Source organism: Rhynchophorus ferrugineus, unplaced genomic scaffold (genome assembly GCF_030347505.1).
Source record: "Rhynchophorus ferrugineus isolate W39M unplaced genomic scaffold, kcgeb_rfMv2 rfM1, whole genome shotgun sequence".
Classification (NCBI taxonomy): Eukaryota; Metazoa; Arthropoda; class Insecta; order Coleoptera; family Curculionidae; genus Rhynchophorus; species Rhynchophorus ferrugineus.
In genome coordinates, this window is record NW_027472580.1 from 96,355,951 (window position 1) to 96,381,155 (window position 25,205).

At 34.2% G+C, this 25,205-nt stretch overlaps 1 protein-coding gene across 2 annotated transcripts in view; it reads right to left on the reverse strand.

Annotated features, from left to right (window-relative positions):
• The window catches only part of uif (sushi, von Willebrand factor type A, EGF and pentraxin domain-containing protein uif), an 82,089-nt gene that overhangs the window by 27,981 nt on the left and 28,903 nt on the right, over positions 1 to 25,205 (reverse strand). For both annotated transcript variants that reach the window (XM_076399451.1, XM_076399442.1), the window contains exons 2-13: positions 24,274 to 24,377; positions 14,786 to 14,867; positions 6,978 to 7,165; positions 6,724 to 6,924; positions 6,265 to 6,663; positions 5,891 to 6,209; positions 5,113 to 5,325; positions 4,917 to 5,053; positions 4,497 to 4,859; positions 2,245 to 2,807; positions 656 to 967; positions 158 to 593 (exon numbers count right to left, since the gene is read on the reverse strand). In XM_076399451.1, coding sequence (XP_076255566.1) covers positions 158 to 593; positions 656 to 967; positions 2,245 to 2,807; positions 4,497 to 4,859; positions 4,917 to 5,053; positions 5,113 to 5,325; positions 5,891 to 6,209; positions 6,265 to 6,663; positions 6,724 to 6,924; positions 6,978 to 7,165; positions 14,786 to 14,867; positions 24,274 to 24,373 — 3,313 coding nt within the window. In that variant the 5' untranslated portion in view covers positions 24,374 to 24,377. The remainder of the gene's footprint in view (positions 1 to 157; positions 594 to 655; positions 968 to 2,244; positions 2,808 to 4,496; positions 4,860 to 4,916; positions 5,054 to 5,112; positions 5,326 to 5,890; positions 6,210 to 6,264; positions 6,664 to 6,723; positions 6,925 to 6,977; positions 7,166 to 14,785; positions 14,868 to 24,273; positions 24,378 to 25,205) is intronic.

Here is a 25,205-nt window from a genome sequence, read left to right on the forward strand (position 1 = left end):
AGTTTATCTATGTTATTACATTTCTCCTTGTGATTCTTATTTCTGTTTGTTTAATTCTTTGACGAATTAATGAATAAAGAAGCTAGTAACTTATTGTGTTAAATTTTGAAGAAATTGGCGAAGTTTTTGTTCAGATTTATTTAAAGATTACCCTTACATTTGCATTCAGGTACTGTTCCATTCCATACTCCAGTGGAAGTGCACAGCAATGAGCTGCTGCCTGTCATCACATATCCAAAGTTGCACTGGAATCTCACTAAGTCGCCAAAGTGATATTTCTCTTTTGTGGAGAGGATCAGACCATTTTCGGGCGAGTTCAATGAAGGGCACATGACGGGAACACAGGATTTGTTCACCTGGTACACGTCTCCGTCGCGTTTACCGTTTTCGGATGGTTCGATGAAGAACGCGGCAGTACCGTTCTGCTGGTACAGCTCGTAGCCGACGTTGCACGCACAGGAATAATCTCCAGCGGTGTTAAGACATTTCTGTTGACAGCCGCCGTTGTTTTCCGAACACTCGTTTATGTCAGAACACTCCAACCTGGTGCATCCCATGACTTCTAGTTTTAGACAAGGTGCCCCCACGTAGTCCTAAATATGGAAAATTATAGAGAATTATAGTTCAATTTACCTGAAAGAAAAAAAAACCTTACCTGGATTTTGAATTTGATATATTGGGCCTCGATAGGGACCGGCAAGTTTAGAATACTCAAGGTGGGTTTTTCGATGGTGAATTCGACGGCTAAACCATCTGGGTTTCTGTAGTCCTTGAAGACGTCAGTTAGATCGTCGGTGAATTGAAGTCTTACAGCCGATGTGAAGGCCACGTCACCGTTAAGTCTGGTTACGGCCGTTGTCCTGAATCCTCTGATGATGGTGGGAGCTCGAAGGTCCAGCATGACCCAGTTGGAGCCACCGTCGATTGTGTTGCCGCACCATCCCACACCGTTGTTTAGTCGAACCATCTAAAAACCATTTGATTATAGTTTTCCATTTTATGTTTTAGTTTTAGTTTTACTTCAATTTCAACATTGATAGGTTTTCTCTCATTTTACATACAGTTTAAATTGAAGCATTTTGTAGAAGAACATGTCCCTCAGTAAAATTGAATAATCATGAACTTCTGTAAGCAGACAACACTAAATATTTGGGAATGCATTTCGATCGACGTTTGATATGGAAAAAACATATAGTTACAAAACGCAAACAGCTTGGGCTTAAACTAAACTAAACGTACTGGCTGGGCGTAAATCTAAATTATCTTTAGATAACAAGGTTTTGCTGTATGAGTCGATACTTAGGTCCATTTGGGCCTAGGGTATTGAACTGTGGGGTACTACTGGCAAATCTAACATATATATTCTCCAGAGGTTCCAGAATAAAGTATTGCGAGTCATCGTCGATGCTCCATATTACGTGTTCAACAAACTGATTCAGCGCGATATCTCCATAGAACCCATAACAAGTGTGATTCGGAGTGTTAGTGCGAAAGTACGCTGAAGCAGTAAAATGTGCGCGATGACAGTGAAGTGTGTAGGCTAAAACGCGAACTGCTATACGAACGGATTAATACACACATAGAGTGAGATTTAATAATCTCTAGAATAAGCTAGAATAGTTTTTAGAATAAGTTAGGATAGACTTTAAAATAAGTTAGTATCTAGAATAAGATTTAGATTATAAGTTGTCCAGTAGATTACTTACTGAAGTGATCTACTACGTGTCAGGATATAATTATTAACGAATTAAATTATATAACTGAAATCATATAATACTTATATACTTAATGCCTCAAGATACTTATTGTCCAGTGGAAGATTGTTGACGTTCTAGATTAATAAAAAAAGAAACAGGTAGTTTTCATTTGCTTTATTATAGTAGTTTTGATATTTGCGGATCATACAAGCAATTTTAGCAGTGGATAAGAATTAAGAAGCAACTACGAATAGACATTAGCATTTAACGATAATAACGAAAACAATAAATGTCCTCGAAACTTGAAGACTCTTGGGCACATTGTAGACTGAAGCGGGCCAAATGTTGATAGGCACTTGTATAATAGTGAGTGACTTATGAACAAACTATATAGAAATAAATTTGTAGCATTTCTAGGAAACTTATATTTTAATCTGATAAAATATATCAAAAAGGAAAAACGTGAATTCATTCATGCAGTCAGTTGTCGTTTGGTGAAAAATGTTGTTATGAGACCAAAACTAAGCTAAAAGTAGTGAGAACATACCGATTTATCATATCCAGATTCTGTGCTAGATACCGTGATGGACTCATCCGGAATCCCTCCATTGATCAATCCCAGATCAGCGACAGGTCGACATTCGTTCGTAGGGTTGAAACCTTTACGGCATTTACACTGGAAAGAGCCAGGAGTGTTCATGCACTCGGTGGAGGCGACGTCGCACTGGCTGCTGATGCATTCGTTGATGTCCTCGCATCTGGGGGGGTTGTTGAACTCCTGGTTCTCTCCGCACCTCAAGATACTGTTCCCGATCAGTTTGAATCCTTTGAAACACTGTACTCTGGCTTCATCGTTGAAGAAATACTGTCTGGACGTATCCGTGATCATTCCGTTGTCGATTTTGGGTAGAGTAGGGCATCGGGCGCGGGAACAGACGGGGACGTCTCCGCTCCAGGTGCCGTTACTCATGCAGAGGATCACTGGGGGTCCGCTACGGATATAGCCCGGTTCGCATTCGTAACGAATGATGGTACCATACGAGCGACCGAGACCGTTCAGGATTGTGACGTTGGCATGGGGTACTTCTGGTAAAGCAGCACATTGGGATGCTGTAAAAATATGATCATTTTAGTACAGAATTTGTTTGTTAATGCAGATGTTAATAGTTGTGAATACCACAAAAGACTGTGCATATGTACAATAGTGTACATGAAGTACGATTTGATTATTGTTTCAACAATTTCCTATGGATATTCACAAACTAAACCAATGTTTAATCAACTGTACTTGAAGTAAGGCCACGATTAACTTATAACAGAATGTAAATTTGACTTCAAATAATGAGCTACCGCCATATAAGCTGGTCATATGCATTCAGGTGTAATTTGTTACAGATGTAAATTCCTTGAATTGTATTTCAACCAAGAATTATATTCGAAGCCAAGATATGGCTTGAGAAAAAATAAAGAAAAAATAAATATCTTGTCTACTAACGCATCATCTACTATTATGAATTTAAACATCAGCTTTGATCTTGCAGCAGATATACAAGTATTTTTACCCAATAATACAAGAGAGTACCGTAGCATTCACGACTGTAATAATAAGGCCAATTGGATCCAAGCTACATGAGGTTTCATTTGTGTAAAAATACAAGAAACTAGCGTAACATTCACGACTGTAATAATAAGACCAAGTCAATTGGATCCAAGCTACATGAGCTTTCATTTGGGTAAAAATACAAGAAACTAGCGTAACATTCGCGACTGTAATACTAAGACCAAGCCAATTGGATCCAAGCTACATGAGCTTTCATTTGGGTAAAAATACAAGAAACTAGCGTAACATTCACGACTGTAATAATAAGACCAAGCCAATTGGATCCAAGCTACATGAGCTTTCATTTGGGTAAAAATACAAGAGACTAGCGTAGCATTCACAACTGTAATAATAAGGCCAATTGGATCCAAGCTACATGAGCTTTCATTTGGGTAAAAATACAAGAAACTAGCGTGACATTCACGACTGTAATAATAAGGCCAAGCCAATTAGATCTAAGCTACGTGAGCTTTCATTTGGGTAAAAATACAACAGACTAGCGTAGCATTCACAACTGTAATAATAAGGCCATTTGGATCCAATTCATTTGGGTAAAAATACAACAGACTAGCGTAGCATTCACAACTGTAATAATAAGGCCATTTGGATCCAAGCTACATGAGCTTTCATTTGGGTAAAAATACAACAGACTAGCGTAGCATTCACAACTGTAATAATAAGGCCATTTGGATCCAAGTTACATGAACTTTCAATTGGGTAAAAATATAAGAGACTAGCGTAGCATTCACAACTGTAATAATAAGGCCAATTGGATCTAAGATACAGGAGCTTTCTCTAAAAAAAAGTGGTATTTGTGCAAGAGAAGGAAGTTTAGTGTATCAATTTCTCGGTATTATTCTAAGACTTATTGAACTGGACACTATTGCAGTCTGGTATTTGTAGGCTTGAATTACTTAAAATATAATGCTTAAGTCAAATTCTGCGTGTTTAGTAGAAAAAAAATCCGGAGACCTAGATTACAATGTTTGCCGAATGAAAAGTATTCACATAATTACATAGTGAAGCGAATCAATCATCATGGACGGTCCCAAAAACCACATGAATGGCGAGGCGAACCTTATTCAACAACCGATTGTCAATAATGGTGATATTCGATGAAGAACTTTCGATTAAAAAAATATACACTCTATGCATATCTATGCATTCATGAAAATGACGATGATGATCTATTTACTTACCCAAACATGTTGGTTTCTTTTCCCATCGTCCATCAGCCAAGCAGGAAATTCTTTCTATGGGTTTTCCTGAGGGGAAAGCGAATCCAGCGTAACACTGATACATGGCCTGTCCTCTGTATGTCACGTTGGAGGATCCAATGGAGAATCCGTTGTCAATTTGAGGCACCGGTCCGCAGTACACTTCCTGACATCTGGGTATATAGCTGATGGACCAGTTACCTCCAGGTTGACATTGGGTGGTGATCCTGTTCTTTCCTGTGGCGAATTCTTGACCGGTGGGACAGCTGAACGTTATCACGGTTCCGAATGCTGTGTCTCTACTTGAAGCCAGAGCTCCTATTCCTGGTTGAAGCTGGGGACAATCTGAAACAATTAATGCGATTAAAAATACATAAAATCAAATAATGGGAAGGATCAAACCAGCTGAAAATGTTGCTCTCCAACCGGACTTGCTATGCAGTGCGTCACTGTTGAATCTGACCAACATCTCTCCACTAGAAGCAGTTAGTGTGATTTTGGGCTTGGTGCTTGAGGTGAAACCATTTCCAGAGTGGAGTCTATAAGAAATATTTCGATTTTAAAATCATGTCTTAGTTTTCAGTTATCGAACTTTTACCGTAATCCACTTGGGGTGGAACCATCAAAAACTTGTACGAAATCAGATTGATCGACGTCAAACTCGTTAAAATTCAAAGATAGTGGGCCACCGATTGGGTTTCTGATTTTATAGAGACACTCTTGATTGCTCGGGTAGTTTTCTAAGCCGAAGGCAGGAGAGGTGATTGTTCCATTTCTTGCTACGATAGTTGCCTTACATCCTTGGGTGTACCTAATGGAGAAATTATTATTATGAAGTTATATGGGTTTGTACATTTAAAAATCGCATTTTTCGTTTATCTGGTATTAAATTAAATATAACTTTTGTAAAACATTTGAATTAGAATACATTAGAATGCACAATTTAATCTTTAATTTGTCTAAAATCTTTTTCAAAGTTACATATAACTAGTGCAAGAGCCTTTTGAAATTGATTTTGATAAATTATAAAGAAAAAATCACGTATTTTGTGAAAATATTTTTTTAAACTAATGTGAGGTTATGTTGAAATTTTGTGCATTTCTTCCACAACTAGCAATTGAATGAAGGATTTCTTGTTATAACATAATTTGCTATATCAAAGATCCCAAATTAATACTAATTAATAATCGAAATTCAGTTCTATTCGAATATCTTGTTGTGGATTTTTAAAATTATAATAAAAATGGTTACATATTTGAATACATTATTTAGTCTGTCAAATTGAAGAGATTTAGTGAAAATATGGAAACTATTAAATAAATCTTTGGAAAGAAACTAGTAGAAGTAAACGAGAGAAGAAGAAACTAGCAACGAACCTTATTCTGAACCCTCTTTTGGAATCACCTAGACTGGTCTTGAAATAAACATAGAGCTGACTGTTAGTAGACATGATGATCCTCTGATTATCCTCCAATCGTCCAGTGAGCCTGGCGATGGGTTTGCTTCTGGGCGAGTCACCATCTCTTACGAAAATATAGTCTCTGGCCTCATCCAGATCTAAATCGTCGACTTCCAGGGTAATAATTCTGCCATTTTGGGCTTGGAGTATGTACAAACATTCCAAACCTCCGGGATATTGGTTGGGATAGCCGGGGCTTTTGAGGATTTGTCCCTGAGGGGTTGCACGTAAGGTACCTGGAAGTATTGGAGTAGAATATCTTGGAATATCGAGAAAATTCTAAATAATTACCTCCACAGATTTGAGGTTCCGTTTTCCACGATGCTCTAAAACCTTTTTTCTCGACCGAAGCGTCGGTGCTAAATTTTATGATCATAAAATTCGAAGCAGACACAAAGGATCTGTTGGTTAGATCCTGCTTGCCGGATAGAGTCGCCAAATTAACTGAGGTGTCTTCGGTTCGACCTCCGACAAGAATCTGGACGGTGTCGAAGGTTTTCTCGGTCTCAAACTCTTGGAATTGAAGTAGAATGTTGTGGCCCTGGGGACCTTCCAAGGTCCATTTGCAGTTTGTTAAGGGGGCGTATTTGTGAGGGTAGTATGGGGATTCCACAACATCTCCACTGCTAGCCAGATAGAAATTACAGTTTTGTGCGCAATCCAACTCATCGCTGTTATCTCCACAGTCATCTAGATGAAGAGGGTGGAGTATAAATACTATTTAACAACGGTTACAAGCTTTCGGCCTACCTTGTTTGTCGCATTTGAACTTTTCGTTGATACAGTTACCGTTGGAGCAGTGGAACGAGCCGGCCGGACAAGCTCTGGCCTTACACATGAACGGAAGAAGACTTTCGCAGGTAGTGAGTTCCCAGGATTGATTCTCTTCGGTGATGCTAACATCGACACATTCGCCAGACGTGGAATCCGGCTGGTTCAGTGACCAAAACCCTGCAATGCTGTGATGTAGATAGATTGAAACATGGCGTTAGGATCGTACTTACCGGAATATTGAGAAACCAAGGTACCAGCGGCGGATTCCAAGGTGTTCGTTCGAAGATCATCCAGCGATGCCAGACCCAACCAGTAGTGATCGAGGCCTCTCCGTTCGGATGGTACCGATGTGTTGGCTATACTGGCCGTTAAGTTGTTTTCGGTGTAGGTTTCAACTGCCATTAAGTCACTGCCATATCTGCAGAAAATTATATTTTAATTTATACTAATTGAGAACGTCTAAGGTGTGATTTTCCTAAAGTGATAAAATATTCAGCTATAAAGCATAGAAGCATAGAATGAAGAATTGACAGATTTCTTTTCTTTCCATGCATAAATTTCAAATTTTGTTGGACATCTTAAGTTATATTTGTTTTTTCTTTCAATTTTTGTATATAATTTTAGGGTATTTTGTTGAACTACATCTTTCTTATTGTTATCGTTGTTTTTCAAATGTTTCTGTCTTATCGCAGAAATTATTTTTAAAAGTTAACAGTGATAAATTTAAGGGAATCTTTTAAGAGCTCCTATTTCACTACCGGACTGGATGAGTATGGACTCAAATGTGGAAAACATTGCTTAACCAAGATGCAATTCCTGATTATAACACAAATAGTAAGTATTTCATTCAATATCATAACATGTAAGTTCGTTCCTTAATAAATATAGAACAATTTGTGAAAAAATTTTCAAGCAGTAAAATCCTTATACTGTTCATACAGAATGTATATTGCTATAAAAATGTTTTCAATGTCATACATGTTTTTCTTTCAACTGGGGAGTGTCTCTTTGCAATTTCTTAGGTATTTATTAAGTAGGTATGTATCATTCGTCAGAACTGGTTTAAGCTGTAACAGTATAAAAAAAGAAACGACGATTATTAATCGAGAACCTAATATTCGAATTTGTTGAAATTGCACGAATCATCATCCGAGAGTAAAAGAAACTTAAACGCAGCCCCAGGGCACCGATGACGAAAACAAAGGCGAAGCATCTTTGTATCGTCGTCGTAATGTTACCTCTAGCGATAGCTCTTTTTACTTCTTCGTATTTTGCTCGTTAATATCTCCGATGGCTCACCGACGACCTTTGGAAGAATTAAATCACCGCTAGAAATTACGTTGGTTTCTTCTTCATTTTTATTTCTCTTCTTTTGTCGTTCGCCGTGGTTGTTGCGTAATTTGATCGCCGTCTTTTACATCCTAGCGCGAAAACTCCACCACGGCCACAATGGATAAGGTTGCGGCTGGCTCGAAGGAAAAAATCAAGACCTACTTTTTGATTTCCATTAAACATATCTCGTTCGTACAGATATTCTCAGGCGAATTTGCGGTTTCACCAGAAGCTATTTGTACGTTGGCAACGGCTAATTGAAAATAATACATTCAAATATGTGTATAACGCATTTATTTTGATTAAAAATATAATTGAGAGATATCTGGAGCAAATTTTTTTAAAATTATTTCTAATGTGGTTTCTTTTTTCACAATTATATCTATATTACTCAATTTATACATTTTTATGAAAAACAAAATAATTTATGTTTGGATTTTCTTGTTTGATTCCAAGAAATTCAATGCCGAAAACATGTGATAGTGTATAGTGACACTGCTTCGTTATATCGCAGTTGTTGAATTTGGTTTCCATCATCTTGAAGTTGCAGTTCGAATGCAGTTAAAATTTTTGAGAAGAAAACGTTGGAGGAAATACAGAATAATGGAAATAGTCAACAGTTAATCCTAATGACCAATGGCATCAGAACGAAAATCACAATCACAAGTTTAGTTTTGGAAGTACTGTTAGATCTATGTAGCGGTATTGCTTCCGCTTTGCTTTGGTTTAAATTATTGTACAGTGATGGTTAATGTTTTTTCAAACTCCAGAATAGTCGTTCCGTAAACCTAGCTGTTTCAAATTATTATTTAAGCGCAAATGCTTCATGTAAAAATAGTGTTGGAGGAGAAAATAGTGGAAAACGTTGGAGAAATAATCAGGAAACAGAAGAATGGAAATAATTACAACTTAATCCCAGATAGCCAATGACATCAGAACGAAAACCACAGTAACAAATTTAGATTATGGATGTATTGTCAGATGTGTAGCCACATTGCTTCTGATCTTGATTTATAAAACATTAATGATCATTTAAAAGCTACATACCAAAATTAAAATGAACCACGTCTTTCCCAACAAATGTCGCTTTTTATGTTGCTTAATTTAATGCTCGCTTATTGTTTATACACTTTTTAGTATTATACTTAATTTTGAAATTTCATTATATATTTTCACACACCATTTCATTTAAAATTTTGAATAGAATACGAACAAAAAGTGAATTGCGTTAATTCTCTTGTTCCAGTTACACTGGAATGTTAAATTAGTCTGCATTATTAAGCGATTTGATGATGCATTTTATCAAGGAACCGCTGATGAACGTTTTGTTTAAAGACCGTTCAAGAAATTTTACAGCAATCGTGAGAGTCATAAAGATGAAGAAAATTATGAATGACTATCTCAAATTGACAATAAAGATTTTTATAAACAAGATTTAAGATCGTAGGGACAGATTTAGTAAATAAATCAAAACAGTCATGATTTGTGGGTTCTCTAATTTGACAGGAAATATATGGTTTAGTAATTTGATCTTGACCAAGTTACAGCAGACTTCATTTAGCCAAAACTAAGTCAAAGTGCATTATTATTGATATTTGGTGATGTGTAAGAAGTTAAATCGACAATGTTTTCCCAGATCTAAGTAAAATAGATTAATTTTTTGGACAGATAAAATAACATAATTCCCTATTATTGATAGAAAATTGATGAATTGATTTGCTGTCAAGACTAATACTAGTATCAATGTGATAAGTTCAACTTTTAAAACCTATAACTTTGCTGTGTTGAGTTTTTGTCTTTGAATAATTTTGAAATAAAAACATGAACATGCATGGAAGAAAGCAGGTTAACCATTAACATCGACTGCAAAAGTTATACTATATTCAGTTATGTCACATATGCATTATAAGCGGCTGAAACATAATGAAACTGAAATCTTTGAAAATATATCTATGAATATCGAAAGGAAAACGATGTAAATATATGCTAAAGGGCATATATTTTGATTTTTGGTATTGCGTATATTCACTAAATTTAGTAGCCATCAATCTTTCTTATGACATGATTTTAGAAATAAATAATATAATTTGTTTGAAGAAAACTTGTCGTTTTTCGAGTATCAATCACATCAAACTCAATCAAACTCATATCAAATCATCGGTAAATATTGAAGGACAACTGGAATTACTTCATTGTTTTTCACATGTTGTTTGTTTCCTTTTTTATTAATTTAGGACATTTTCTTAACACATCAAGGAATTTTGTTAAATCACAGCAATGTAGAAGTAATGAAGAACAGACAGCTATTGGACGCGCAAGAAACCAGATAATTAATTATAACCAAACTACATGGACTTGCGTAGTATATAAGTGTTTATTCTTAGTATTAGTTAAAGTAGTCTAACATAATTTTAATTTGGCAAATATATTCTGATATATTTATCCCGCACTCATATAGCTTGTCTATTGATGCAAGTACAACGGAGAAATAATAACAAATTAATTTGTATATTAATATTATACCTAGCATTATATATTCAAGATGTAACAAAGTATTCAGAACATTTGAAAAGACGAAATAATATTTTTAAAACAAAATGTAATGCTTTTGTAAGCCGGCTTGGTTGGCGCAAATGGTCCTCCTACTGTTGCGATAGACGCGGGTTCGAATCCTGCTGGGGCATGGTCGTAAATTTATGTTTGTGATTGTTTAACATATGTGATTGAACATATTCTTAGGCAGGAGTGCAAAATCCGACAAGGAAAATTATCGCAGCCACGCCAGTAACCAGGCTGGGTAAAACCTGATGTCTACTGGGAGGATTTCTAAGTTGGTCACTGGCCAGTCGGTAGGCTTAACGCCGAGAACTGTGGTTCGGAGCCCATGTTAAACCGTAGGTCCAGTCTAGATAAAACCTCGTAGGTCAAAGGAAACTTTAAAGTATATAAAAAAATGCTTTTGTTACACTAAAAAAATATAAAAATACTAGCGACCCGCCCCGGCTTCGCACGGGTGCAATGCTGATACTAAATTAAATACACTACAGAAAAAATATGAACGTTGTATATAAAAACATAGCGGCCCGCTCCGACTTTGCACGGGCATAAAATATATATGCCTATGTCACTCAATGAAAACATGATTAAAATCGATCCAGTATTTTTGGTTCATTCATTACCGCCCTTGGCCTGCACGCATTAAATTTGGAGTAAAACAATTCCTCTTCCCCTATACTTACTATGAAGATTTCCTGCTATCTTTGGAATATCTAAATTCATACAATTTTTATTACATTACATATTTTTAAACGCAAATTTTAAATTTGTAATATCTCCGAAAATATTTGTTTAATTTACATGCTGTAAGGAACCATATTGATCTATAATTGCACACTGTATTTAAGGTACTTAATTCGATAAGGATTAATGCCGTATTGCTTAAAATAGCTTCGTAAATAAGCCATTTTCCCACGTAAAAAGTAAACAATAAAAATGGTTAATGTGGGTTATCCCTAAAAGATAAACATATACCATCGCGGACTTTTTTGTAGACCTTTTTATGGTGTACAATACTGTAGAATATTAATTTGATCTAACTCGTAGGGTTAGGCAGCGTTTTTGCTAATTGCTAAATAAGCCTAAAAAATTTACGGCTTAAAAGGTTAATTTACGACATCACGTTAGAAACCTCTAAAATTAGCAATGTTGCCTTAGTATATTATGCATGTATTATACATATAAACCTTCCTCTTGAATCACTCTATCTATTGAAAAAAACCGCATCAAAATCCGTTGCGTAGTTTTAAAGATTTAAGCGCATATAGAGATATAGGGACAGAAAAGGCGACTTTGTTTTATACTATGTAGTGATATTCGAATATTGTTAAAAACTGACGATCATGTGAAAACCTGATACAGATAGTTAAGGTTCTACCAACCTGTAAAAACCATCGGATTTGGAAATAACCAAATATTTTAATTTTAAATTAAAAAGTGCACAATTTTAAACTCGACTGAAGACAGACCATTTATGATCGCTAATAAATATTTTTATGGTTTAATAATAACGACCGTTATTTGCTGCGGATTTATTAAACGAAAAATATTTCTCAATGCCGTAACGTGTGGGCCAGACAATGGCCGGTTGCCCGATGCAGATCTAAAAATGAAAACAAAACTGTTAAAAAGCGCCCACGATGAATTACCCAACCGTTGACAGTAGCAGCGGAATATAAGGAACAATCGAGCAACGGCCGGGATTAAGTATTTTAATTGGTGTGGGATAATTAAATAATAAATGCGATTTTTGTATGAGCCTGCTTGGGTAAAAATAAAAACTTACATAAGCCGGTCGATTTCTAATAATAATTGCAAGGCGCTGGGCGACTAGTTCTTTTGTTTTGATGCGCTTTCTTGCTAGCAACGCCGCGGAGAGAATCAGCAACATATACTTTACAGCAATAACAGCGACTGCATCATCGTTTTGTAAGCGTGTGTTGATCCTTGGTTACAATGGTTTACATTTACATTTATATGTCTATATTTTAAAATATAAATGTTTTTTTGTTATATTATTATCGCTTTTTTGTTATAATGAGGTGATATTGATAAATTCTGACTGTCTCTTTAAATTGTCTTGACAGTAAAGCGTTGAATTGTTGGTTTGGGCAGGTTTAATCAGCTCCTGATGCGGCAATCCCTTTCTAATTTCACCAAACTTTCCTTGGCAATATTTCGGATTTTGCAACCGTTTGTGAAGCTTTTGCAAGCGTCACAAACTATTGTCATTGATTGATCCACTTTTCACCGCCTGTAATAATTTCGCTTTGTTTCGAAATATATTCTTTTCGGTATTTATTTATGTTTGTGTTCTATCTTTATCTCTTTGATTAACTGTTATTCGATAGATCATAGAACTTATTTCTTTATATTTCTTTTTAGTAAGCATTGACAAATTGTAGACCTATTTCTCTCTTAAATAGTATTTTGAAACTATTTCTCAATAAAATAACACCAAGAATTGACAAAAACTCTCGGCAATCGACACAACTAATAGAATATAAAACATCGTCGAATGCTCTTTGAAAGAAAAACAAACATAATATGCGGTTTTCTAAGATATAGCACAAGCTCTCTACAAAATTTGATATGGATTCTTTCTATATAAACTAACACCAATGCTTTCAAAATAATATTTTTATATATTAATAGTTTATATCTCTAATAATATGATTGTCCAACGGCTAATACAGGGATAACAGTTCGAGAGTGAAAATATGTTAGCGCTCCTTATTATTAAATAACTATTGTGAATGTCAGGTGTATATAACAGGTAAATTGAAAAGTCCCCGGCCCACCTACATAGTAAAACATATTCTTTTTAGCCAAATTAGTTTTTTTTATTCAACAATAATTCCCTTCAAGGGTGACACACTGATTATAGCGACAGTCCAACTTTTCTTTTTTTCCCAGCGAGCATTCTTTAGAGATCTGTGAACAGGAAATAGTCGCTAGGGGCCAGATCTGAATAATTCGGTAGATGAGGAAGCAATTTGAAGCACAATTCATAGATTTTTGACACGGTGTATTGTCTTGGTGAAGCAGCACTTTTTTTACTTGAAATACGGCCGGTTTTCAGCCATTTCGTCCTTCAAACGGTCCAATAACTCTATGAAATAGTCGCTGTTGATGGTTCTTCCTTTTCCTAGGTAGTCAATGAAATTGAAAATACAGACGCCATAACCGTGACGCTGCCAATCGATTATTGCGTTTTCTCACGCTTTGGAGTGGGTCCATCGTGTGCAGTCCACTCGGATGACTGTCGATTGGATTTCGGAGTGAAATAATCTCTTCAAACACCGCTCTGAATCATCAACTCGTCAAGTTGTTTTTGTTCAAAAGTAAGCTCGCGCGGCACCCAATTTGCACAGAGCTTTCTCATACTCAAATATTCATGAATGATATGATGTACACATTCGGTTGATATCTTTAGAGTGTCTGCTATTTCATTCAATATCAATTTACGGTCATTAAAAATCATTTTGTAGATTTTTTTAATGTTCTATCGGTAACAATCTCTTTTGGGCGTCCACTGCGTTTACCGTCTTCGGTACTCATTTCACCACGTCTAAACTTAGCATACGAATCTTCGATGGTTGATTTTCCTGTAGCATCGTCCAGAAACTCGGCATCAAGCCAAGTTTTTGCCTCAACTGTATTTTGTCACTTCAAAAAGTAATAATTTATCAACACGCCAAATTTCTTTTTATCAATATTTTTCACAATAACAAAAGTTGCTTCACTCAACATGCTATAATTCACAAACTAATGAAAATAAAAAAAATATGAAATATAAGTATGAATGTAATTCTAGTAGCGCCATCTATGCGTCAAGCCGGGGAATTTTCAATTGACCTGTTATAGTTCTGTCCATCCCTGTATACTGTAATATATATATATATATATATATATATATATATATTTTACTATTGTTTATATAGTAGAAGAACCATCGATTCTTATTTTCACAATATAAGTTATAAACTTTTTATTCACATAAAAAAAGTATTTATATGAGTTTCATTACAATAATAAGTACTCTCACTATAAAAAACATCGTTTACATTATTTTTCATTTCATTATTGACAGTTGGTGTATTGATAATGACATTGAGTAATTATTCAATCAACAATTAACGTTACCAACCTTTTGCATAATTCGGCTGCTTTCTCCCACGAATGCCTGATGTTGAAGAACTTGTAGCACGACAGTCCCTTCAGTTCCCATCCTAGAAAAAAAGTAGAAAAGGTAAATATCAAATCACCAGCATAATAATACATGTAAAAATACTAACGACGCTTTCTCCCTCGATAGGAAAAGCGCGGCGGACGAGTCCAGAAAGCAAAGAGACACTCGATTTCCACCTGTTTAAATAATATTTCGATTTTTTAGATGATTTCCACGTGCCGAGTTCGAACGATTCATTGGCCATTAGCGGTGAAAGTGTCGAAGAAAACGTCAAATAATGCTCTTACAAAACCCTCATGTGTAATAACGAACGAACGAACGATCTTGAGAGATAATTTTCGGCTTGATTGGTAATGTAGGTTGCATAAGAGAATTGTTTGAAGGTAAACATTTTTTTCCGCTATATTATTAAAAATTCGGTTTTTGTTCGCCTATCGGTATAAGGAACTGTCCTTGGTTTATAAAATGATCACGACTACCTTACACTTATAATGCGTTTCGTTTGGTTACGATTGACTTGTAAATGGCTGCTAATGTAACTGTCGCTGGGAATCATACTTGTAAAACAACTGGTTTCTATAAAATTGGGTCTGTGAAAAACTTCATGGTGTTTATTCTGCTTTTCCAGGCATCCGTTACGCAGGTTATCTCCATTGAGAGAATTTTAAAGAGATCAGAATAAGTCAAAGGGCGTTATGTCTGGACTATATCGTGCATCAACATCTTTCAACCAACCAAATATCTATCTCTCTACGATCTGTTCCATTTATCGTATGTGGTTAAAATACATTTCAGATATAGCTCTATTTAATTGTGTTTTAACACCCCATCGCAAATATTATTTGCTATATTATTAACTCATGAAGAATTCATTTATCGTACGTCTTCTTATAGATAGCTTCGCATAAATGGTTCAAAACAATTTTGTGATCAATAGCTATATCCATATCAAAATTTCTCAATATCTATTTATTTGTGTCGTTCTGACAAAGTATGGCATACGGGCTTGCAGGTTAAACTAAAGAAACTTCTCCCTCATCCGGACTATCAGCTACTAAAATCGTATCTCACTGACAGACATTTTCTTGTAAATCAAGGCGATGAACATACCGAATTAAATCCCATATATTCAGGAGTTCCGCAAGGTAGTGTACTGGGTCCAGTACTGTATCTTCTGTATACGGCTGATCTGCCCACCACAAAAATAACTACTGTGGCAACATATGCAGACGATACAGCAATCTTAGCATCCCATGAAGATCCAGTCACAGCATCAATAAACCTACAAACCCACCTGGAGCAAATACAATTATGGTTGAAGACATGGCGCATTAAAGCCAATGAATCAAAATCCACGCATATAACGTTTACCCTGCGTAGAAGAACATGTCCACCAGTGCATATCAATCATCGTCAACTCCCCCAAGCAGAGCATGTTAAATATCTTGGTATGCATTTAGATCGACGCCTAACCTGGAAGAAGCACCTACTCTCTAAACGGAAATAACTGGGACTAAAATTATATCAAATGTATTGGCTCATTGGGCGCAAATCCAAGTTATCATTAGATAACAAGGTATTGCTGTATGAGTCTATACTCAAGCCCATTTGGACATATGGAATTCAACTATGGGGTACCGCTAGCAAATTTAATATATCCATCATTCAACGGTTCAAAAATAAGGTGTTGCGTGCCATTGTTGATGCTCTGTACTATATTTCAAATAAAGTGATACAACGCGATATTCCTCTAGAACCTATAACGAGTGTAATTCAACGTGTTTGTGTGAAGTACTTCGAAAGAGTGTCAGTGCATCCCAATGTACCCGCTAATCAGCTAAATATGCGACGTGATAGTGAAGTGCGTAGACTAAAACGTTTAGCACCACCTGATCTGATTACTGGACATATGTAGAGTTTAGAATAAGCATTAGAATAAGACTAATTAATTAAGATAATATTTTATACAGAAGATTGTTTAATGAAGTGATTTTCTACATGCCATGTATATATAATATAAACAGAAGAAATACTTATTGCCAATAGGGCAGATTGTGGACTCACGAAGAGTAATAAAAAAAAATTGTGTCGTTGTCATCTGTGTTTCCTAAATAATGTTCTGAGTATATGGAAAGAAATCCATGTTTTTTGTTTAGGTTTCGATTTTTCGAAGTTATGCTTAGTAGATAGTGGTGAGTGGTAGTAGATTAGGTGATAGTGATTTTAACAGTTTAGAATTTGTCGGAAGGTACAGATATGGAAGCTCAAAAAATGATCCCAACTTGACCATATTTTTTTTTATTATTTAATTATTACATTACAACTAGTCGTATCCGACTAACTTACAATTTGTCTTTATGAGAACTTAAATCTAAGTATATAACTAGTTCGACCCATCGGCCCTATCTCAGTCTCTGATGAAATAATGTTTATACATGTCACTGCTGTATTTTTTATTATATGCACCTCACTACACTATACTACACAAGATTAGATGGTTTGATTCTTTTGAGTCTGTGTCCTACAGTATTGGTATTCAAAAGTTGCAATACCTCAATATTCTCATGAGAATATAGTCTTTCCTCATGCCCTCTTGATATTATCTTGACTTCTTGATTGACTGTGGGTATCTGAAGGTTTTTATGTAGATCGTCAATCCTGTAGTATTTGGGTGCGCCCACAATACTTCTCAGGACTCTGTTCTGAAAAATTTGTATTTTGTTTATGTTACTTTGCAGAACATCCCCATAATTGAATTCGCTTATATAATAGCAATTTATTATGTACTGATAATTGTGATTTTCTTCCAATTAGCCAGTACATTTTCCTATATTTCAATATAGGAATTCAATTCTTTTCTTTTCCTCTTTATATATGCTTTCCAGCGAAGTTTTGCATCAAGATTCATTCTGAGATATTTAGCGTTGCTACGTTGCTACTATATGGAATGATATTGACATGATATTGATAATGACTTAATGACTTAATTGACCTGATACTGCTTATCTCCATTTCTAAAAAAGTTTTTAAATTATTTTGGAGTGACTTTCGGGAGCTGTGCTTAATATTTTTCTTTATTTCGTCTTCACCTTTTTTTTTAATAAATTGTATTTTAGTTCATGCATTCATTTCGATTTTTGTTATGCTTTTAACTTACTGATTCTATCCTGCTATTCTATTTTGAATTTCTTGTCCTTATTATCTTACATTGTTCTCTTTTGTTTCGTATTTCTTACTATATCTACTTCTATCTCCTCCTCTATTTCGCACTTCAAGACTTTAGCCATAATGATTACTAGGTCATCGGTAAATGGTAATTTTTTGATCTTACTCGATCTGTACTCTGGTTTTTATTATATTGTCAATACGTATATACGTTAATATGCTGAGAAGTATACTGTATATTCCTATTTTACTCCTTTATTTTTTATTATAATTTTTTTTCGACTTGTTAGCTTCGTATTAATTAATTTCGTAAGTATTATGAGTACTAATTTATTATTTATTGTGTTCCCTTTTTAATTTAGTCATTTCCATGGTCCAGGTGGTAAGAAATATAGTGGCGTGAATTAAAATGGTATTATTGAAATTATTTTGTTATTTCTGTTTGCTGTTAATAAAAATGAATGGCATCTCAATAATATGAGAAATTGAAATAACTGCAATAAAGAAGACTACAATAAAGAAGAAGAATTTACTTCTTACCACCTAATTTTTATTCCATCCTGATCAGCAGTTGTACTTTTATCTATAATATTAATAATAGTTACATTTTGATATACAATACATGGAATTTCCATAAACATTTTTTTAACATTTACTCGGATTAAGAAATTATAAGTCTATTTGAGTAAAACAGCATTATGTAGGAACTTTTACCACATCTTCCATAGAACTCAGATTATGTTCTTCAGACTGACTATTGGAGAAGATAAGAAGGTCAAAACTGAATACGTTCTCACATATCTAACAAATGAAATATGGGTTCCTGTGAGTTGTAAACGTGATTTGTGTTGGTTTTTGAATAATTATTGACCATTTCCATAATCTCCAAGCAGAAAAAGGTACGATAGAAAAAATACCAAAGCAATTAAATTGCTTGTGTGTTGCCGTATCGCGTTTCGTGCCACTTCTATTGTTTTTGTGGTTATTAATACGTTTTTTGTCTACGCCGCCTTAACTAAACCTCGAGCAGACCGTTTTGCTTAGAGCTGTAGCTATGTTGCTGTGTCATTTGCATAAGTCGTAAAGAGCCTTGACATTTTTATACATTCTTTCGAACCGGCCAACGCGCAAATATCTTTTGCGCGCGCCATGAATTGAACGCATCAAGGTGACTAAACTTCATGTCGGCATTTCCTATGTTGAGTGGGATCGTAATGTCTTGGATCCGTTATGTTTATTAAACGTGCCGGCTCAATATATTGCTTTCTTTCCGACCAATTATGTCATTCCAGTATAACCTTGATGGTGATGATGTTGTCCATCAAAACGTCGTGCTCCCATCGTAAACCTGCTTGTTGATTAATCATCAACAGGAAATGATTGTTACCTATTTCTTGATTATCATCATTATTTATTAACTGATGTTCAATAATCAACAAAAAACTGTATGATGTATGTGCGAGTTGTATCACTATCCTTGAAATGTTGAAGCTGCTTACGATAATTCAATTAACAACGATAGAGATAATCTTGGATAATCTAGAGAAAAAACAACTTGAATCTTAAGTCATGAGTCCTAAGTCACTTGAGGAAATATTGGGGGTTTTGAAAATTGTTGGTAATTAGATATTGTCTGTAGTATTTCCTAAAATGTGTAAATATTTTCACTAGCATTTCTTAATATTTTGGTTATATAGCTATGTGTTTATCCTGCATTATAGGTATCCTGATACACATATCAGAAGAAGTTAAAGTCTTTAATAAGACCAGTTAGGCTTGAAACTTGTATTTTAGACTGTGTGTGGAATTTTAAAATGTGGAAAACAATTGTTTAATAAAGATATAGTTACTACTTTTTTAATTTAAATTATAAGTACTTCATTGAGATGCCATTGTGCCAGTCTGATAGATGTGACCTAACGAAGATTTAAACATACTTTAATTTATTAGTGAATGAAGTAATATCTTAGTTTCATTTGATACCAAAATTTGTTACAAAACTTAATATACAAAAAGATGGAATTAACAATTAAGGAAGTTAATGATAAAAATTTTGTTTGTTGGATTTAGAATTTAGATAATATACAATTATGTACTTATAATAAATTTATATCAAAGAATATATTAAGAAATAAATGGTCTTCTGCGGAACATATATTTTATTGTGTTTTTTCTTATATTTATAATTAATAATTGTATTTAATTGGTTCATAATTTCTAAAAATCTAATATATCTACTCTATCTCTCTGTCAAAACAGATCTAAACTTCAAGATTCAGGCATGGCAGTTTCATTTTCATATTTTCTGTTTAGTGTTGATACTTGAAATCAATCAATAATATAGGAGAAGAATATTCGGCTTTTTGTTTATGGAATAGAATTATCTTTCAAATCTTCAAATTTTTTTGAACTGTTGTAAAGTAGGTATGTGGAAAAAGTATATTATATTTTTATGCAACTAATATTTTAAAAAGTATGTATATAGGAAATAACCTTGATCAATTTTATACAAAAATTATAGCTCAGTATATTACAACGGTCAGTTTCGTACCGAATGCGCAGTAATTACAGTTATCTGTATTATTATTTAAGAGATGCATAGCCCAGTTCTCTTCTTATGACCGATAAAATTATGTATATTACGAATAATGTGAATCGGCGAGATATAAATTTCTTTGACCTACAGAAACACTTCGTACAACATGGCCGTCGCAACATTTGAAATACCCGGAATAATTGCTTGCCAATATACCAGGACCTTTGATAAATAATAAAGAACATATGCAGTATTTTGAATTTGGAAGAATAGTTATGTAAGTTGAATTTGGTAATTGTGTTTGGTTCGTTTGGTTATAATTAGCAACATTAGCATGATTTTAATGTATTAGTAGTATATAGAACATCATTTTCTTTAACGAAGATTTCTTGATAATTTTTAAAAAAAATTTGAAGATTTACCATCTTATCACATTCGTTTCTTCTTGACATTGTTTTTATCAATATCAACATTGTCGTGTTTTATTAATAAAAAAAGTCTGTCAGTAATTTAGCTGCTATAAAATAAAATCAATCGTCAATTTTTACCTACATTAATGTATTTTAACTTGGTTAGGTGACTTGCGATAAATGAAGTGGAATATCATTGATGGAAGATGAAAGAACAAAGAGATAATGAGACAAAATAGAAATACACTCCTAACATAATCTTCGACAATCGTTTTCATACAGATATGTCTTGTGTCTAATTTACGAAGATCTTTTAACTGAATTCTTCGTGACCAATAAGTAAATTAACAAATTAGTACTGCAAAAATAGGGTTTCATAATATTCGCAGATCTTTCAATAGATTGATAGAAGATATTGATGATGAACAATTGATCAAATGCATAAAGTAACTGCGGCTATTGACTAAGTGTTTGAGGAAAAGAAATACTGCCCTGCAATATTCCTGGATGTCTTACAAGCTTTTGATCGCGTTTGGCATTTGGGATTAATCTGTAAAATTAGCAAATTGTTACCGCGTAACTATTGTCAATTGTTGTCAGTAGCTTTTCGGAAGAAAATTTAGAGTATCCCACGAAATGGTGTTCTCGAGCAGTCAACAAAATCTACAAATGGACGAAAGATTGGAAAATTCAACTTAATAGCTCCAAATCTGCCCACGTTAATTTTGAATTGCGGCCAAATAATAAAAACTTAATGATATCACTCAATGGATGCCCGATTTCTCAAGCAGAATCAGCTAAATATCTTGACGGTATATTAAATCGGAAACATCATGTAGGACAAAAGCAAAACACATTAGAACCAAAATGAAACAACTATACTGGTTAGTCGGAAGATACTCTCAATCATAAAGCAAATTTGGACCTATGGGGTGCAAATATGGGGTGCACTAAAAATTCAAATCAACTAGTCATCCAACGATGTCAAAACAAGTGTATACCTTCAGTGTAAACTATAGCTTATTTTATTATCACTACATAGTATAAAACAAAGTCGCCTTTTCTCTCCCTATATCCCTATGTGCGCTTAAATCTTTAAAACTACGCAACGGATTTTGATGCGGTTTTTTTCAATAGATAGAGTGATTCAAGAGGAAGGTTTATATAGGTTTATATGTATAATACATGCATAATATACTAAGACAACATTGCTAATTTTAGAGGTTTCTAACGTGATGTCGTAAATTAACCTATTTTTAGGCTTATTTAGCAATTAGCAAAAACGCTGCCTAACCCTACGAGTTAGATCAAATTAATGTACTACAGTATTGTACACAATAAAAAGGTCTACAAAAAAGTCCGCGATGGTATATGTTTATCTTTGCAGGAAATCTTCATAGTAAGTATAGGGGAAGAGGAATTGTTTTACTCCAAATTTAATGCGTGCAGGCCAAGGGCAGTAATGAATGAACCAAAAATACTGGATCGATTTTAATCATGTTTTCATTGAGTGACATAGGCATATATATTTTATGCCCGTGCAAAGTCGGAGCGGGCCGCTATGTTTTTATATACAACGTTCATATTTTTTCTGTAGTGTATTTAATTTAGTATCAGCATTGCACCCGTGCGAAGCCGGGGTGGGTCGCTAGTAATTTTATAAATGAGAAATACATATTGATGTATTTAACTCGCACTCGTCTTGCTTGTAAATTAATCCAAGTACAAATGAAATGTAGTAATAAATTACCGTGACTGCAACATATGTGGATGGTTAACACCATAGATATATCCAGCGTGAAAATCGATTGTTTTAATCTTCAGTATTGAGAAATATTCTAATAAAAATTAATAATAATCATTATATCTTTAATTATTTCTGTGGCTATTAGTAGAAAATATAAGCTTAAAGTTATTTTCAAATAATGAAGGCGTGTGAAAGGTATTTGATGTGTGAAATGTTTCAATTAATCTAATGGATCTTTGATGACTGTAAATTAGGTGTTGGACACGTAGACTCTTTAGCTGATTTAGTAGTTCTAAGTTAGAAATTTTGAATATGAAGGTATTAGGCATTAGTAAAAAAAAATAAGAAATAAAAATCGAATTTTGAATGTTTTTAGTAGGTGTTTTTGCATAGAAAAAGTAATTTTTTATGGAATATTATGAAATATCAATAAACATCTCACGAAAAAGAGACCCAGAAAACGAAACAAAGGTGCGAGAATAGATACTTTTAATTTCGAAGCGGGGAAAACAGTATTCATTGCAGTTCTCCAATAATTAATTGGAGAAAAAGACACATCCCTCCTATATTACTATGAATTGAAAATGAAAGATCTTCTTCAATTAATGTTCTATTCATTATTAGGTCAGCAATAACATCATCTATACAGTTTGATTATTTTCATCAAGGCCTCATAGCGTGCCGTAAACTGGTGCACCTTATTGTATGCAAATCTATTTCTCTTCATTCTTGCAGAAACAGCTAATTCTTGAGATGTTTTTTAAAAATGTTTTCTAACCGGTTGATATTACAAATTTTAGTCGTTATGGTATTAGTTTATGGTTTATTACTAGACCAGAGTCATTAATGCTCGTGAGAAGCTACAGTTACTTGTCCACCTAACAGATGTGATGTTACCAGCTTGAGATCAGCTGATTGTACGATTTGACACATATTAACGGACATATATTTAAACTAGATTGGTGATTTTTTGCTTTCTATTTAGCTCGCCCGGACGATATTTGCTTTTTGAGTCGCGAAGCTTTCTAATTTTTGTGTTTATTTTGATCAAGTGTAAATAATTTTCAGACACAGAATGAAATCTGAAGTGCGCAACTTGAGACGGTTGCGTAATGTATCCATCGGAATGCTGTTTCTTGCGTACGGCTAGAATATTTACCATAAAACTCGTTTTAGGTTCTGGGTTTTATTATCCCACTTTAAACTATGTGCGTACCAAATATTTTTACGTTTTTTTAATTCATTTTCAGCTGATCAGGGTGTGTTTTTCGTATCCATAATAGATAGACGGGCAACCTGGCGTTGATCGACGTTTGGAACAATAGAAAAATTGCGTAACGTAACGGTGTCCTTCCTATAAAAGAACCAGTCAAGCCCAACCCATGCCTCCTTCGATAATTGTGTATTAATATGATATTTTGCAATGCCGTCCACCGCCGATGAGTAATAATGAAATACCTTCTCTTCTTGTCTTTGGCTTATTATGAATTTCATTAAAACACCATTGTGGTTATCTCATAATATACACCTTATTGTTATTAATGATGTGTGGTTGGTTTTAACCATTTTTAAATGGTACGGTACTTACCGTTGGGGCATGTGAATAATTGTCCTGAGCTCTGAGCGGAGTCGGCCGTATAAACGGCCAATACGGCGACCAATATGGCCGCCTCTATCCTAATCAACATGAACCTGTAACAAAACAAACATTAAAATGAAACTGCGCTGTGGAATTTATCATCGAACAAACGTGTTGTTATATAAGCGCCAGGGTTGTTCGAATGGTGCATTTATTATCGTTAAGGTAGTCGATTTCAAGGTTATGTCGGCGGTGTAGATAATGAATAAAATATAATTATGTTGGCGGGATTTATTAGGATATATGTTTGATATATGGGTTGTGTTACTTATATGGTGTCGATAAAAAGGACTTGGTGTTTTTAGGACTAACTTTTTATACAGGTATACCAAAAAATTAATTGAATGATTCTACTAAATCGATTTTTTATGATGTTACGATGCTATGTTGATGATGGCATCAGAAGATTATTGATATTTAGTTTTCAAGGCTTAGTGAAACTGTAAAAGTCTATTATTATATATAAATATTTATCACTGTTTTGTTGCAAAAATATAATACCTAAAATATATTACCCTTTTAATTGAATAAAGCTTCAAAATTACTAAGAATATTCAAAATTTATCATATATTAACTGAAATTCATATTCTGATAATAAACTCCTTTTGTTTTGTTTAATAAAATGACTTCAATCATTTGTCACAGATGAATATGGTTTAGTTCGATGTTCAATCATCATCAAAATTTCAATATGATTTCGATTTTGATTGAAATCATGTTTTAATCTAACTTATGCTGATTAATCAGTGATATATGACTCAATTTTCATTATCATTTATGATTCATTTCAGAAAAGGTCAAGTTTAGTATGTTTGGGTTCTTTAGAATTAAATAGAATTAAATTAACTTGTCTCTGAATCCTGTTTTTGAGCCATTCAAC